The following is a 17484-nucleotide window of genomic DNA, read 5'->3' as shown; positions in this document are numbered from 1 at the left end:
ACTTGAAAAAGAGAAGGGCCTGCGCGAGCTTGCCTTCCCTGCACAGGCCTGCGAGGACGATGTTGTGGGGGAGGACGTCAGCCACAGTGCCTTTCTCCACCATGTACTGGAAAAGCCTCACAGCCTCGTCCGTTCTCTTGTCCCGGCACAGGCCGTGCATGAGCGTGGTGCAAGTCACTCCATCTGGAAGAACGTTGTGCTCGCTCATAACATCCAGAAGATCTTTGGCCTCGTCCAACTTCCCTGCCTTGCACAGCCCGTCCATCAAGATGTTGAAGGTGACAACGTCCGGAACCAACTTCCTCTCGATCATCCTGTCGAAGAGAACTCTGGCATCGTGCACCTTGTTTGTCTTGCACAGCCCGTTGAGGACAACGCTGTAGCTTACGATGTCTGGAGCGCAGCCGTTGTCGACCATGGTCGAGAACAGCTCGTGGGCCTTGTCCACCAAGTTGGTTTTGCACAGCCCGTCCAGAAGGATGTTATACGTAACCACATCCGGCACGGCTCCGATTTTGCTCATCTCTTCGAGAACCTTGTGCGCATCGTCCACCTTTTTGGCCTTGCAAAGCATATCGATGACGGCATTGCAGAGCAGGACATCGGGGCTGAACCGCTTCTCGGTCATTTCCTCGTAGAGTTCGAGGCATCTAGCCATGTTCCCCACTCTACAGTGACCCGAGAGAACGATGCTGTACGTTGCGCCATTTGGAGCACAGCCGCTAGCCACCATTTTCTTAAACATTTCCTCGGCCTCGTCCATGTTGCTTTTTCTTGCCAACCCCAGCAGTATCGAGTTGTAAGTCACAGTGTCTGGCATGTATCCCTTGGCGATGACGTCTTTGAACAGCTTCATGGCCTCGTCTGTCTTCTCAACGCGACAAAAGCCATCGATAAGTGTGTTGTACGTAATCAAGTCTGGAGCGACTTTCCTGTCCGCCATGTCTTCCAGCAGGCTGACGGCCAAATCAAACTTCTCGCATTTTCTAAGCCCGGAGAGAAGAGCGTTGTAAGTCACCACGTCCGGTTTGTATCCCCTGGCTTTCAGCGCTTCAAAGCAGGCCAAAGCATCATCAACCTTCTTCTCCTTGCAAAGCGACGAGAGAAGGGCCGTTGCTGGGACAGTCTGTGGAACGTGTCCTTTCTCGAGCATCTCGTTGAGCATAGTGACAGCTTCGTCCACCTTCTTGGACTTGCAAAGGCCCTCTATCAGAAGTGAATACGTTGCCCCCTCGTGGCCAAACTTGCCGTCTCGTATGACCCCTTCAAAGAACTTGACAGCGTCGTCCACTTTCTTCTCATTGAAGAGTCCTTGAAGCATAATGTAGCAAGTTAGCCTGTCCGGCCTCTCACCCATGGTCTTGAAAAGACCCCAAGCCTCTGCAACTTTGCCTTCCTTGTACAGAGCGTCCAGAAGACCGTTGTATGCCACAACGTCGGGACTGTATCCCCTGGAAGGCATACTGTCAAAAAACTGCTTGGCCTCACTCACCTTCCCCATCCTGCAAAGCCCGCTGAGAATTGTGTTGTATGTGATGTTGTCAGGCACGTATCCCTTGCTCGCCATCTCTTCAAGTAGCTTGTAAGCCCGTTCGATGTTCTCGTCCTTGCAGAGCCCGTTGATGAGCGCGTTGTAAGCAACAGTGTTTGCCGAGCAGCCCCGTTCAATCATCTTGTGAAACAGCTCGTCAGCTTCGTCAACTTTCCCCGCTCTACAGAGCCTGTCCACGATGATAGTGTAAGTCGCAACGTCGGGATTCACACCCTTCTCGGTCATCTCCTCTACCATCTCCAAAGCTTCGGTCACCTTCCCCGTCTTACAAAGCCCCGAGATGATGGTGCTGTAAGTGACAACGTCCGGCTCGAAGCCTTTCTCGGCCATTGTTTTAAACAGCTCCATGGCTTCCTTCATCTTCGTCTCCTTGCAGAACGCATTGAGCAAGGAGTTGTAAGTATAGATGCTCGGCTCCAAGCCAACAGAAACCATCTCCTCGTACAACCTGTTGGCCTCGTCAACTCTCCCTTTCTTCGCGTATCCATCGATGAGAATGTTGTACTCGATCCCATCCGGACTTATCCCATTGTCTAGCATCTGCTCAAACAGCTTGTAACCATCCCGGAGCTTCCCTTGCTTGCAAAAGCTCTTGAGCACCACCCGGAAAGTATACCTGTTTGGAGAGCACTCTCTCATGGCCCTGAAAGTCGCGTAGACGTCCTGGTAGAGCTTCATCCGGAAGAGAAGATCCATGAGACAATTGTACGAGTAAGTACTGTGAGAAAATCCTGCCTGGTCCTGGCACCACTTGAAGAACTCGAGCGCTATCTTTCCATCCTTGAAGCACCGCAACACTCGCCCAGCAAAGCTTCCGGTTAAGTACCTGTCCGTGTAGGCTCGGACTTCCTCGAAACCAATCTCTCCACGCTCTATCCTTCCCACCAGAATTTCCAGCTCCAGGGGGCCATTGCTCGGCAGCTTGAAGGTCTTCCTCACAAATCCGCTGGTGCTGTAGCTCCGGGACCTGTAAGACGCCCCCGGATTTCGGGAGGAGATAGAGTCGCCGCCTTCCCTGGATTCGGATAATCTCGGCATTCTCACGGATTCCTCTCGGTTCGCATTGCCGCTGCCGCGCTTGTCCAGCGCCACAGCCAGTCGCAGCATGCTCTTGTCGACGCAGGAGATCTCCATGGCGGCAATCAAATTTGTCCGAGATTTTCACCTGCACTGACTACATTCTACGCTCAATGCGGATTCGAGAGACACGATCGGCCAGAAATCCAAATCCTACCTCATAAGCACTTCCGCGCTCGCGAAATATCCCCTTCTACGGGCGCAAGAACCCTAATTAAACCTTCTCTATCCGCAATTTAACTATTGACCAATGAAAACAGATATTGTTTTACACGTGTAAGAAAAACGATTTTTAATCTGATTATTAAATTTTAATTAATTATATTCTCGAAAGAAGTACGATCTCATTGGTGCCGTGAAAGAAGCTGGAAACATCAAGGTGGCGATTAAGGTTTTCAAGTGAATCCCAACTTAACAGAGGTGTCTTCTCCAGAAGTTCTACCCCTCCGAGTTTCGGGTGGACATGGATAGGATCTGCAAGGACCATGTCTAGGGACAAGTTAGCTATCTGAAGAGCCATCAAAGCAGCAGGAATTCTTAACATGTTCTTCATGGCAAACTGTATCATGGGGCTCATGCTTGCCAGTTTTGTACAAGTGGACGGTTTCCTGACTTTCACTCCACCCAGAGACAAGGTTTGGATGGAGATCAGAAAAGTACTAGTTTTGTTGTTTCTAAATCATGCATTTGTCTCCTTTTACTTTGGTGGATTCAGTGTCATGTATCTCTTCGAGGAGGACCTAGGCAACTTACCTGCTCAAGTTAGTTGATGATCCCAGAACGCTTAATAAGGCTCTTTACGTTCACCCTCCCAGAAACACCTTGACAATGAATGAGCAAGTAGCATTGTGGGAAGAAATGACCAGGAGCACCCTTGAAAAGAGGTGGATGAGTGAGGAGGACGTTCTTCTACACATAAATGGTGAGAGTTTTCATTTGCAAGGTCTACTGATGGGATTGCTTGGTTTTGCAGATGCTCAAACCCTATTGTAGCTAAGAGAGGTGTGGATGCACATCTATCACAATGCCACTATGCATTTTGAGTTGGCTTTGGATGATGTTCAAGCCACCACTGTTTATCTTGAGGTAGAGGACACTTCCCCACAAGTATAATGTGTGCTGATTCTTTGATCAATACCACATATCTAAGTGTAAGCAACCAAAAAGAATAATTTGATATATGATCTATTAGGGTTTAAATATAAAAGAAAAAGGTTTATTGACACAAGTATTTTTCAATTTGTTAGATTGAATAGTCTTGTGTTGAATGATATTTCAAGAAGTTCAAATTTAAAAGTTTATATTTAATATTAAAAAAATTTCAAGTTCGACTCTTTTGGTTGGCTAAGAGAATTATACCACATTCTTAGTGGTCTACTAAGTTAGATTCAAGGGGTTGGTTAGGGGAATTATACCATATTATTAGTGGTTTAGTTTGTTTTGTTAAGTTAGATTTGAGGGGGTAATGCTCTTAGGTGGGAAAAATTTCAAATATAAAGTTTATAAACCAGAGTGCACCTTTGTAAGTGATTAAATTTTCTATTCAACTTTAATCACTTAACCACACTTTTGATAATTTAGAGGAGTCTCACTCACAATTTCCATAAGTCCTCATCTTAACTTGGGGGATTTGCTAGCCCAAGTGGTAGCCTCAAAGCTATATTACCTTTGCACTTGGTCAAAGTGTTCCACATGTCCAATCTTATTAAAGGGTACCACTGGCATACTAACTTGTTTTATTAAGGCCATATCCATTCACACTTGTCTTATTAATAGTCTAAGATCACCTATATTATAGTTCTGTCTCTCAAAGATTAGGCCATCTATTCATGAGTGGTCATCCCATGACCACCTCTTAGCATCTTTAGGATGCCTCCAAATATGGGGAATACCCTTTCCCAATATCATTTATTTGATGCCCACCAAATTCCTCTTCATCTATGGTAATGCTCAGCAATACCACCACTGGTTTAGGGCTTAAAGGCCCATCCATTGAATCCCACTAACCTCTAAGACTTCTTTACCATGTGACTATATTTTTGGTCAATAAACAAAAGGATCATTCCTCTTCCTTTTCATAGTTTGGAATTTTGGAATAACATTTCGAAACATTATGGCCCAATGCAAGCCTTGTAAGTATTGCCCCCACCCTTTGCCTCTAGGGTGACCCAGTTATATGGCTAAAGTGAGGTTTTAATGAACCACACAAGGTATCCAAGTAAGTAGTGCCATTCATACTTAAATTGGAAGTATTGACTATTTGATATTTCAAGGGAGTTATAATTAACTCTTGAACACTTTACTAAGTTACCCCACTTGTCCATCTATATTCATTCTAGCTTTGGACTCTTCAGTGGTTATATCATTACCCATTACATGAATGTAACCTTTCTTGGTCACATTGGCCTTTTTTAACCAAATTTGTTTCACTGGAGTCCAACCCCCACACTCCCTACTATACTTTGGATGAGCCCTTAATACGATCCTTAGGATGATTGACTCAAATCCCTCACATCAGTAGGTGCAATCACATGGGAGAGATGAGGCTAGGGACCATAGATAATGCATGGAGTTCATAACCACTAAGGACTAAGAGCATATGTTTGTGGAGTCTATATAACCCCATGACCTGTATTAGTATTCGGACTCGGACTCAAACTCAATTTCAATTTTGGTTTTAATTTTAGACTTCATATTTGACATTCTGGACACGATTTTGGACTTCATCTCGGATTCCATTTCAAACTTGGTCTTGGATTTAGTCTTGACACTTCCGCTTGTTATGACACTTGCTATGTATCGGTCATTTTTGTGTCCTTTTCTAAAAACTCATTCATTGATTTCTTTGTACTTATTTCTTGAACACTTCTTCAGGAGTTTCACTCCTATTCTTGACTTTTTGAATTAAAGCTTTTGGTCCAAATGTGTTATGTTTGTTAGACTCTCATTTTGATTTTGGGATATATAAATTGGAAAAAAGTGTTAAGATATATATTTGAGTAGTATTGGGCTAGATTACCTCTTGAGAAGTCTAAATTTAGAAGCTTACCTTAATTTATTACCACACTTGTTGTCTATATTCGCATCATATAGTAGAGCCAGACTTAACAACTATATACATATATGTATGTAGAATGAGATAGATCTAATTATATATGTGGGTGATTTTGTGATTGAATTATAACTATTGTGGGTGTTGCTTAGTCAAGCTTTTGACTTTTTATTTAGTATAGATTGATTGTAGCACAATATAGAGCACATGGTTTTCACCCTTTATCCTATAGTGATTTATCATAAGATAACTATGAAGTAAAACTTAAACCCTCCATGTGCCATGTGTCACATACTATATGCCATATGCCACGTGTCCAAGGACAATAGAGTAAAACCTAAGTTTTAGAGCCTTGGGCCATTGAATAAAGGAACAGAGCCAAACTCCTAAATATGGAGCTAAGAAATGAAGGTATTGAAGCATAGAGTGACTCTTGAGCGTACAACATAAGGAGTGAAGAAACAAGAGCATAGAGCGACTTAGAATAGTCCTAGAGCATCTAGTATCCTAATGCCAAGATCAACATGCAAAGCAGAGCTAAACGAAGTTTGGCACTATTTCAATATACTAGTGATTTAACGTAAGGATATGGGTATTCCACCAGCTAGCATGGTGTGGAATTTGGGTTAAGACCCAAGCTAAACACAATACAAAAACAGGCATGCAAGCAGGAGTTAGTCTATGTCTTAGATTGATTAACCATGCCTAACTTACCTACTATCTTTACTATACATTTGGAACCCCCCACAGGCCTTTATACCCCTCTTAAGGACTGCACACTCTAAGCTTTCATCCTTAGTCACCCTAAAAACCAAGAGTTAGTCTTTAGGATTAACTCAAAACTTATTACATATGGAATGGCACTAGATTAAGAATTTGGGTATGGGATGAACATAATTGTGTTCAAAACAATCTCTACATTTCGTAGATATGTTAAATTAGCAAATCTAGACACTTTCCATAAATAAAAATTAAGATTGAATGGAACTAGCACAAAATATATGATAGTGAGGGTGTTTAACAGATACAATAAGCTATCATCTTGCAAATATTGAGGGACCAAACTCAATATTGCAGGGGTTTCTAACACTAGCAAGTGCAAATCAACAAATGAGTTTCTCTAACTAGGTCAAGTATGCTTGATTAATAACACTTAGGAATTCCATCCTTATGTTTTTTAAGTTAAGTACACATACAAAGACTAATTTCTCAATTAGTTTAAGTGGAGACTGAAAAAGGGTTTAACAATACCAACCTTCTGCTATCGTAGCAATAAGGAAAAAATATCTGAAAGCACTAGTTGACAGGTAACTTTCAATACCCACAGTCAATGCAATCATGTTAAGTATGACTTTAAGGTTTATCCATTTTATACCTCTTATTTATTCCATTCCTTTCATTTTTGTTCAATTTATCTTTTTACTTCTTTCTATACTTCCATCACTTTTGTCTCCCTATTATTTCCTACCATATTTCCTTCTAATTCTTTTATTCCTTTCTAGATCTCTTTAATAGTCTTTATGTTATAGCAATTGATTAGATTAAGTAAGAGTATATTAATCTCTTTGACTTTGAAATATCATCTAGTGCCAAGATTGCACTACATTATTCTATTCTAATTGGAGATGCTCATTCAATCAAGATTCATCTATCACTAAAGAAGATCAAGTTATTATAAGCAAATATCTAGGAGATGTTAAAGAAATGTGTTATTCAAAAGTCTTAAAGTCCTTGCATGTGTGAACTTCATATTGTAGCAAAGTTGGATGGGAGTATTTGATTTTATATTGACTATTGTCCATTAAATGTTATAACTATCCCAAATGTGTATGCTCTTCCTTATACTATTAATCATTTAGATTATTTAAAGAGAAATTGTTAATTTGCCAAATTGGTGTAAACAACAAAAAATAACTTAAGAGAGGGTTCAAATATAGATGGATATAAGAATGCACCCTCTTCTTTAATCAGTTATTGATTTTGGAATATTTGAGGTTAATCCATAACTAACTAAACAGAACAACTTGAAAGATAATCCATTATGGTTCAAATAACTTATAAATAATAGTGCATTCTTTCTTCCAATCGGTTAAGGGTTTTAAAATATTTGGGGTTAAGCATCTTTGAATTTGAGTAGTTGATCAGGGTTACTAGGCCTCTTCCAAAATCTTTTAATTATTACCATTAATGTTGTCGGACATCAACATCTAGACGATTATATTGAGCTAAATGACTTTTTGAGAAAATTAATAACATATTTGGGATGGGTATTAGGATAGATGACCTCAAGAGTTTACATTTTCTAGTGAAGGGGTCTAGATCCAACTCTATTAATGAACTAGGGAATCAAATCATATGTTGAAATTAATATTTAGTGGTCTAGTTTAGTCAAATTAAGTCTCAAATCCAATTCTATTTATTAACTGGGGAAATCATACTATATGTTAAAATTAACATTTAATAGTTCAATTTAGATTTGATAAAAGAGAATGAATACAAAACAATCCATTAGAGTTTAAATATAAAGGGAAAGTATTTATGAATAAGCATTTTTCTATTTTTTAAGGGTTTTAGAATATTTGGGGTTAAACATTTTTAGGTTTGAATAATATTGGGATGGATAACCTCCTAGAATCATAAATTTACATTAAAATGTAAACTCTAAATTTTTTCTTTACTGGTATCTCATTTGAATAGATAAGGCTTATTGGCTCTCACCCCTTTCTAAAAGACTTAGGACCTCTCTTTTAGACTATAATCCACTCCTATTATGTTAATTTTTACTTGGTTTTACTTAACTTTAACTATTTATTATATGAGCAATAAGGTGTTAGCCACTTCTTCATAAATTTCCAAACTCTCTCTCCCAATCCCCTCCCCGTGATAGATTGAATTAAAGTTTGACTATGCTCCCTACAAGCATAAATAACCATACACACTAAATTATCAAGTTATTAACATCCTTTGGTACAACAAAACTTATAAATCTCAAACCTTGAGTGCATTGTTTAGTTTGAAACTTTAAGGGGAAATATCTTGGCCTAATAACTTGGTATAAACTATAGTAAAGTAAAAAATGGTCAGATAAATGAGATAAGAAATGCTTTTGAACTATGTTAGGGTTAAGACTAGAATTAGAAACTTTGGGTGGGAGTGATCATTGATTTAAGGGGTGTTAGGGGGGAAGTGCTTAATAATAGCTTCCACTCCAAAAAAAAAAGCAACTATAGTGCTTATGGCTTAAATAGAAAGAATTATTTCAAGACTAAATTTTTAATTTTTATCGTTTTAATCATAATTTTGGGATCCTTTATCCAATAGCACTTTAAGGAGGTTGTTTTTTACAGTTGAATTTTGTTGCTAAATACTAAAAAGTGCTAATGGTTAAGTAAGATGTTCTCAAAGCTTTTTCTTTTTGGCTTTTCAAATTCTAAGTAATGAGTGATGGCATGATCAACTTTCGTGATTGCAAGCTTAATTTAGATGAAAAGATGAAGTTTTTAAGTTGTATTGATAGGTTTCTAAAACTATTGTTGTAATGTGGGCCATTGGTAGTTTCAATTCATGCATCATCTTTGTCCTTGGACACTTGGAATTTCTAAATTAAAAAAGAAAGAAAGAAAGAAATTTTTTTGTAGCTTTTATAAAATGTCATTAGTTTTTAAATTATATATATTTTCCAAAATAGAAAAAACACTAAAGGCAAGGAAGTGAAATTTTTGAGGTGAATAAAATTGTGCATATGTCACAAATGGTAGTGAATAACCATAAATTGTAAATTTTCATTAATGAATTATTGAAGTGCAAAGTTTTGGAAGTTATAGAGTATTTATCTTAAGAGTTTCTATCTAACTTACTTATGGGAAAAGACCAAACAATAATTTAGAAATAAAGTTTACTATCACATTTAAGCTCTTGTTATAAGTATTTGAAATTTTTTTAGAGATGGAATAGCAATGGGATTTATGCAAGCTAATATTTATATATATGGACAATCATGATTTCTTGACACTAGTGGAGATCTATGTCTAAGACCCAAAAGCCACCCAAATGCAAACATCATCCAAAAGATTTTTTGGGTTATTAGAATATTACTTGTTCCAATTCATTTTTATAAGGTCAAAAGGCACTATAATATCACTAAAAATTAAGTTGTAGATGAGTTGACAAATAGGGGTGCACATCTACTTGTATTAAAATCTATTTACTTGAGCATTAAAGTAATAGCATTAGGCTAGTTAATGTTTAGCCCTTTAAACTTTAAACCATAAAGAATGTTCTTGGTGTGTGATGACCACTTTTGCATGTTCAACATAGTGGATTAAATCAAATTGCACTCTTCTACAACAATCCATTATGGGAAAATCTATTTATTTGAGCATTAAAGTAATAGCATTAGGTTAGTTAATGCTTAGCCCTCTAAACTTTAAACTTAAACCCTATACCCTAAACTTTAAACAGGTTAAATGTGCTCAACTAAAAACACATAAGAGTTCCTACTTTATATTTATCCAATCTAAGCACACATGTACTTATTAATTTCTGAAGTAACTCAACTAGGAAGTATATATTTATCCAATCTAAACACACATATACTTACTAATTTCTCAAGTAACTCAACTAGGAACTATAAAAGGAACCAATTGTACCGAGTTTTTGCCATTATGGCAATAAAGAAAGAGTGTTCATATAAAGTGCCCTACAAGTACTTTTCAATACTTGAAATTACATTTGTGATAAAACCTTAATGTTAACGTCTTATTAGTGCTATTATGGTGGAAAGTGTTAATATTTAAATTCTTTTAGAAAATAAGGAATCATAGGAGTAGTGAAGGGGCCTTTTGCAAATAAATTAGTAACCCTTCTATTCATTTTTTGGGAATATTATCAAAGGGTTCAATTGGCATTAATTCATCATGTATTCACTTTCAAAGCTTATTTTTATAATAAGATATCCTTTGTTATTTTCTTCATATTAGTCAATAAAGGTAATTACTCAATTTATGAAAATTTATTCCAAAGCAAATGAAAACAAAGTTACATTTCACATTTGTTTCTTGCAAACCCTTGGACCAATTGAATATCTTTTTGTCACTAAAGTAGCAAATGAAGAAAGTGTTAATGAGTAATTTTTTCTTATAAGTTTTCAATAGCTGGATGTGTACACCAATGCCCCTACTCCAATTGATCAATCTCGGCTCTTGGGATTTGTTAGTCCCATTTTGGTTCTAAGTGTTATTTATGGTAAATGTCTAAATTTGGTAGTATGACATATATATAAAATCTAGAAAATGTCATAAACACCATGATGTTATTTCAATGTCCCAATTTATGATCTAACACTATTCCATATTTAATAAGTTTTTAAGCTTGTCCTAAAGATTAACTCTCTATATTGACATATTCAACTCCACAAAAAGTAAAAAGGCTTCAAAAGCAAATATTAAATTGCATAACTAACTTAAATGGATTTTGACAGAAACAATACAATTGGTGAAAGGCATCATCATAATCACATAAGAAACTAAAGAGAATAACTTTAAGAATTAATTAATAAAATTTTAAATATAAAGGAAAGGGCACATGAATAAGAGTGCACATTCGTTTTTAATCAATTAAGGGTATTGGGATATTTGAGGTTAAATATCCTTAGGCTTATTGAGTTGGGGTATGTCTAAATTTAAAAACTTATAAGTTATTAGTATATTTAAATGTGCACTTTAAAATGTCTAAAAAGACAATTCAATCTATATGTGAGGATTTGGTAGGAAAAGTAGTTAGAATAAATCCTTTGGTGAAGGAGTCAATGAGGTTCCCATTGTTTTTTCAAACTCTTTCCACACTATTATGAGGTTATCATAATTGAAAATGATGAGTAAAAAAATTGATAGAAATCCTATTAATTCTTGAATTTTTCTTCACATTGTTATGAGGTTATTATATTTGAAGTTAGTGGCTAGTAGTATGCCATTTTTATATGCTTTGTGCTTTGAAATAAAGAAAGAAGAAAGGGATTTCCACTAAATTTTATTTTTTATAATTTTTAAATAAGTAACACTTAAAGAAAGAACATTGTAAAACTCAAAATCTAATTGGATGTAAGAATTAATAGTAAAAACAGAAGAAGTTACACCACGTGTCATGAATACCATCATTAACTAAGTTTGATTATTCAATTGCAATCATATAGCATTAAACAAATGCACCAATTGCTATTCTAGAGTAAGAGAAGGAAAAGATTGTTACAAAAGATTGAATTGAAAGAAATAGAAACAAAAGAGATTTAAACAATGCAAAATCTAAATAAAAATATTATTTATCTCCAAACATACAGAAAAATTTGCCTTTCACAACCACATTTAAATCAAAACATGCAAAGCAAAGAAGATTACCTCTTAGTGAATAAGTAAAAGCTATCTTCCACATTCTCAATCCCCTACCACACCTCAAAAGCTTTCCTTGGTAAAGACAGAGAATGTAAAAGATGGAGCTCCTGGATGAGAGGCAAACATGAGTTTGAGTTACAGATGCTAAAGCCCCTCAAGCTTGCAGCAGCCCTCCACTGTCCACCTTGAAACCTTGCTTCCATTGTACAATTCATTGACAATCAACTCTTTTAACTTGGTACAATCAACAATATGCAAATCCTTCAGAGAGAAAACTTCTTGTCCACAGTGTTTACAATTACACCTTAATCAAAGGGATGAAATACATTTAACCGTGAAACGGTGATTCTTCTCCATTGGCGCTGGGAGCTGGGGTGTTGGAGCGCGAGCTCTTCTTCGTGGGAACCAGCGTTGACCTCTCGGCGTCAAATCCCTCCTCATCCATTTCCTCCTCACTGTCCTTAAACACCGGATGCATATATGAGTTTTGGAGATATGTCTTGATGTTCCAGTTTGGATGTGTAGCTCTGTCGACAATGTCCTTCGACATTGCCTCCTGCGAAGCAAGAAAAGAAACAATGAGATTTGCTAGATACGCGGAAGAGCAAAACAACTTTCACTTACTTCTAGTGGATACTTTCGGAACGCCGGCTCGAAGCGATTCTTGCAGTAGTAGTGGAAAACTATCGTCATGATCGGGAGACCGATAAGTAGAGGAGTGGAGGCGGCGGCTCTCTTCCCGGCGAAAACTCCAAACAGTGTAATTTGCTCGACGAGAAGTGAGACGATGATCCGGTTGTGGATATGCGGCCAGAAGGCTGCTGCACTCTCGTACTCGGGGTCGTACACGTTGATCACCTACAAATATAAAGAACAAAGAAAGAAAAAGGCGAGAAAGCGTTAGAACGTTTGTACCACTATCTGTAAAAGAAAATGTACCTGATGTCGATAGACCACGTACGCGAATGCCAAGTACACGATTATAAATGGGAGAATGAATGGTGTGATAATAGAATAGACGGTTCCAAGTAAGAAATAGAGTTCTAGCTGAGGGAAGACAGTGTCAAAGCCTGCACTCCCTGGACTCATTGCATTCTCTCGGTCTTTGTCAGTTTTAACCAGGAACATGTTCTTCAAGTGATAAACGATCAGCGGTTTTATACGCATGATGTCTGCTGCAATGCTGGCCCAGCCGTCAACCATGATATATGTGATGAAGAATGTTGCTTTTTGTGGGATACTCCCAGCTAATATCACAGGAATCCTGTTGTCAAACTTCTGGTCAGTCACGAGCCACCCGCTGGTAGAGACTTACTGGCTTGGAGATTGCTGGAAGAAGGTTTTAAGTTGCTCAAACGCTGCTCCAGCGATCACACTGGCAAAGAAGACGTTGACGACCATAAAGTAGTAGTACTTTGCTGATGTTGATACTTCGAGTTGCGACAAAGCCAGATGGCCTTCTATCTTGGACATAAACATCAAAAGCTTTGGAAGGAAGTGTAGAAACAGCTTGAGTGCCAGACCGGGAAGGAAACCTTGGAGGAACGACTTGATGAACTTCCTGGAAATCACGGATCAGCGTCTTTTTCCCGAAAACCACGGATGAGATTCAAGAACTTACGCTTCAATGATTGGCCTCAGGAACGTTAGCTTCTTCTCAATACCTTCCAGGTTGGCCAACGACTGCACAAATGTCACGGGAATAATGTAGAAAAAGATGAGCAGGAAAACCGCTCCGGTTATGAACAGCTTTCTCATGGTGAGCTGTAGATACGGAACCGAAAGATTTCGCCAGTATACGTCTCGAGGCTCAGGAGCCCACTCCGTCAGCCATACTGTGGGATCCCTGGTTTGCTGTGTCTGTGCGCAGACTGCCGCTCCCCATCTTGACCTGAAAGATACAAAAGCTACAGGAAGCTTTGAACTGTCGTCGTTGAGAACACGTTCACGCTCTACTGTAGCCTGCAAAGAATAATAATCACCTCAAAGTATTCGTAAATAACAAGTAAAAGAGCTACCTCCTTCGAGATCTGATTTATACCGTCGGTATAGTATTGGATTGCATCAACTTTCTGTCCCCACAGACCCCATAAGCCAGTCTGTATTACACCAAGTTATTTTAAACAGAACTCAATATCAAACAGTGACCATACCTTGGTCATAGGCCGCTCCGTGTTTTTTCTTTGGAACTGTAGCTGGTAATAGTCCAGCCAGTTTTGCAGCCCCTCTCTCTTCTTGACTAGCTTTGCTAGCTTGTTTGCATTATAGATAACCTTTAAAAACTCAATACAGTCAGCATTTCAAAACCAAGGCAGGAGAGTTTCATTTGATCACCTGATTGCACAAATAGTAGTCAGGATGATTCACGCGGAAGAAATGATCGATATGCGTGCTAATGGGTTCGTCCGGATCCAAAGGCACTTGCCGAACAAGTACCTACAAACAACGGTAGAGTCAGACCTGGAATCTCAAAACAGCGAACATTACTGACAGTGAATTGGTCAGGGCGGCGGGCCTCGGCGGCAAGGAATTGGAAACGCATACGTGCCACCGTCTTATACTCCGTGAAGAGCATAAAACACGTCCATGCCGTAAATACATATGTCATAACAACGTGCGCCCACAGCCTTGAGAAAACAAAAAAAGAACGTTTCAAACCTCACACATGGAAAGAGAAACATTTCACAATGTCAAACCTTGGGGATTTCTCCCTGATGTTGGTGAGTGAGATTTTATCGATGTCGGTACCGAAAATTTTGCCAGTTTGGATGTTTGAGTCCGTCACGTTCACAGGGACCAGCACCAAAAACCCGAGTAACATCAAAGGGACGAAGACCTTAAGCCTGTAAAGGAACGGCACACAAAACGAATAAATGAGAACAAAGTTGCGTGAGAACACAGCCAAAGAATGCCACACATTGTAAACAAAAAAAAAGAAGAAAACTTTACCCGAGAAGGTATATCCTGAGGTAGACAACGGAATCAAGCCCAGCGTGAGCGATGAGCTCCCCTTCCGGCATTCGCAGCGCGTCCCTCATCCAATCCAAGAAATGTAGATAAGATTTGTAGTTCAAGTTCACGAACCGGAGCAAAGATCCTCGCTCGTCGCCCCTGGAGCTGCCCTGGCGGACTCCCTTGAGGTACCATTTGGGATAGTAAACCCTGGCGTTGGCCGGCTGGAGCTTGAGGAACGCGAAGACGAGGAGGAAGATAAAGGCCGAGATGATGTTGATGGCCGCCGCCACGCCCAGATCCTGTAGCGTGGCCATTCAGCCCCGGAAATCTCTCGAAATATCGTCCTAGCAGCCCCTGGCCGTCGAGAATCCGAGAGAAATCACTGGAAATCGGAGGCACTACATGATGATCGCGGCAGCCATACCCTGTTCCACCACAATGCGCTCGAGATCAGCACTGAATGGCGCTCATTCCAGCGATGTCAGGCGTGAGAGACACTCAAGAATCGATAGGTGCCGCGCCAACACTCTAGCGGATTAGATTACCTCGAGAAGAAGCCGCATTTTCTTTCTACCTAGTTTGGCCGAAAACCGCCATAGCTCTCTTCCAGAGAAGAACTTTGTGTGTGAGTGTGTCCACTATAGAGAAGCCGAAAGGACAATGGATTGGAATAAAAGATTTACTATAAGCCTCGCTCCTTTGAAGGCCAGCCAGGCTGGATCACACGAGGTAAAAATACGTTACACAATTCCCAAGATTCTCCTCGTTTAGTAGTATATTCTCAAATCCTCTGTTAGGTAAGCGGAGGAAGCAGTAAACAGAGAACATTCCGTTAGGGCTTTGTTATTTAAACAGTGGCGATGGCGGCATTGAGCAGCTGGGCGCTTCCTTCTTCCATTGCGGCGCCGCGCCAGGGATTTCCGTCTTGCGCGAGGCCAGGATCAGCGGCGCTGCTCCATCGGCGTGCTGAATGTCTTGCGCTCTCGCGTCGGACGATTCCGGCGGTGAATGCCGCGATTTCGATGAGCGCTAGGGTAAATGCCGGCGCGGAGGTCAGCGTCCAGGATTTTCTCGAGGAAGCGAGAGAACTCGGAAAGGTATGGCTGTCGCTATTTGATTTTGGCCCACTAGAATCTGCCCATGACGACAAAAAAGATCTCTCTTGATGATCTATCCTGATAATTTAGCTCTAGCGATGGAGCTAACAAAGTCCTTTACTGAGGCCGATCCTTTGATTCTCTTTTTCTTGGGGATCAACGATGTTGTTTTCTAAAGCTCTCTTTTTTTCGTGATTGTAGGTCCACCTTTACATTAATACACACACTGGGCAGTGGAAAACGAGGACCCCGATGGAGATGTTTCGCTACAGCGACGCCGAAGAGGACGCCTGGGACGCTTGCCTGGTACACGACGATGGCAAGCAAGAAATGACCATGTACGTCAGGAGAGTTGCGACGGCGTCGTTTAAGCAAGACAAAGTTTTGGGAGTGCCATACTACATCATCCAGTTCATATCACTGCGAGGTATATCGTTCTCCCTGACGCTAATGGCAGATCCCAAGACTCAAGAATACGAGGCTAGCCAGCTCAAAACTTACAACACGCTGCTCAAGAAATATGGACCCGATGTCAAGTTCTCCAACAAGCTCCATCCAAACTAAAGAGTTATCAGCAAGAGAGCTTTGTTCTTCTCGTGGTTAGAACCCGCAGGAGGTGAAGTTTTTCTTACTGGTGTGGAAGTAGCACTCGGAAGCAGCGGGGACGCAGCGTGAAATCCAGGTACACTTGCATCCAAGTCGCCCTCCATTGATGCACTCGACGTATGCTCCTGTAGGTATACATTTTGGCCGGATAGAGCAAACTACAGCAAGCGGAGAAAATCTCTAGCCAACTCAAAAGTGAGTGTTTGCTACTTACAGTCTCTTAACTGGTCCGTCCCTGCTAGCTTCCGGTTCTGGATCGAAGCTTTATCAACAGAGATCGCGTGGTTTTCGATACTCACCGGCCGCTCCTCTCGGTAATTGTTTGTTCTTTCAAAGTGATCGAAAAACCAGATCTTTGCCGTGGTGTCTGGGAAGAACATGAAGCAAAATCGAGTAAGATAATTGGAAAACTAAAAAAGAGAGAACCTGCGACTAGCAGCGTAAGGATCGACAGCACAAACAAAGGTTTAAAGATCGCCATAGCTGCTGGGATTTGAGTCGCAAAGTCACCATATAAATGGGATGGACTACAAATGGTTTGTTTTATACCAGGAAGAGATTTCACGTGACACCACGAGAAGAACTTGAAAAAATAATAATAACCAATTGGGAGTGACGGCTGTGGGATTTGAACCCACGCCCTTTCGGATTGGAGCCTAAATCCAACGCCTTAGACCACTCGGCCAAACCGTCAGCTTGTGCTAAGCAAGCACGCATTACATAGATGACTTTGATAAATGCAGAGTAAATGTTTCCTAC

The 17484-nt window shown here is 40.0% G+C and overlaps 3 protein-coding genes and 1 non-coding gene across 5 annotated transcripts; 1 reads left to right on the top strand and 3 right to left on the bottom strand.

Annotated features, from left to right (window-relative positions):
* Position 1: 1 nt before the first annotated feature.
* On the bottom strand, positions 2-2818 carry LOC112348294 (pentatricopeptide repeat-containing protein At1g63400-like; the record flags this gene model as incomplete). The annotated part of the gene is made up of 2 exons (XM_024680540.1): positions 2787-2818; positions 2-2726 (listed from the first exon to the last, which is right to left on the bottom strand). A coding segment is annotated over exon 2 (2685 nt), but the record flags the coding sequence as incomplete, so codon positions are not given.
* Positions 2819-12320: 9502 nt separating this feature from the next.
* On the bottom strand, positions 12321-15696 carry LOC9645446 (calcium permeable stress-gated cation channel 1). The gene is made up of 12 exons (XM_002975546.2): positions 15568-15696; positions 15017-15447; positions 14764-14910; positions 14559-14694; positions 14402-14503; positions 14221-14340; positions 14086-14166; positions 13689-14029; positions 13383-13628; positions 13007-13331; positions 12692-12925; positions 12321-12623 (listed from the first exon to the last, which is right to left on the bottom strand). The coding sequence occupies exons 2-12, from the start codon at positions 15334-15336 to the stop codon at positions 12396-12398; spliced, it is 2280 nt and encodes a 759-aa protein (XP_002975592.1). The 5' UTR covers positions 15337-15447; positions 15568-15696; the 3' UTR covers positions 12321-12395.
* A 171-nt stretch (positions 15697-15867) lies between these two features.
* Positions 15868-17386, top strand: LOC9645445. Of its 2 annotated transcripts, XM_024680738.1 has the most exons (4): positions 15868-16119; positions 16321-16801; positions 16857-16920; positions 16968-17386. In XM_024680738.1, the coding sequence occupies exons 1-2, from the start codon at positions 15883-15885 to the stop codon at positions 16681-16683; spliced, it is 600 nt and encodes a 199-aa protein (XP_024536506.1). In that variant the 5' UTR covers positions 15868-15882; the 3' UTR covers positions 16684-16801; positions 16857-16920; positions 16968-17386. The 2 variants fall into 2 exon arrangements, with proteins under 2 accessions (XP_024536506.1, XP_002975771.1); XM_002975725.2 differs by having other exon boundaries at positions 16857-17386.
* On the bottom strand, positions 17339-17418 carry TRNAL-UAG. The gene has a single exon. It is a non-coding gene; the product is annotated as a tRNA-Leu (tRNA).
* Between the last annotated feature and the right edge of the window lie 66 nt (positions 17419-17484).

The sequence above is a fragment of the Selaginella moellendorffii genome, unplaced genomic scaffold (genome assembly GCF_000143415.4).
Source record: "Selaginella moellendorffii unplaced genomic scaffold, v1.0 SELMOscaffold_28, whole genome shotgun sequence".
Lineage (NCBI taxonomy): Eukaryota > Viridiplantae > Streptophyta > Lycopodiopsida > Selaginellales > Selaginellaceae > Selaginella > Selaginella moellendorffii.
The sequence above is the reverse complement of the archived record's forward strand: the minus strand, read 5'-3'. Positions and strand labels throughout refer to the sequence as shown.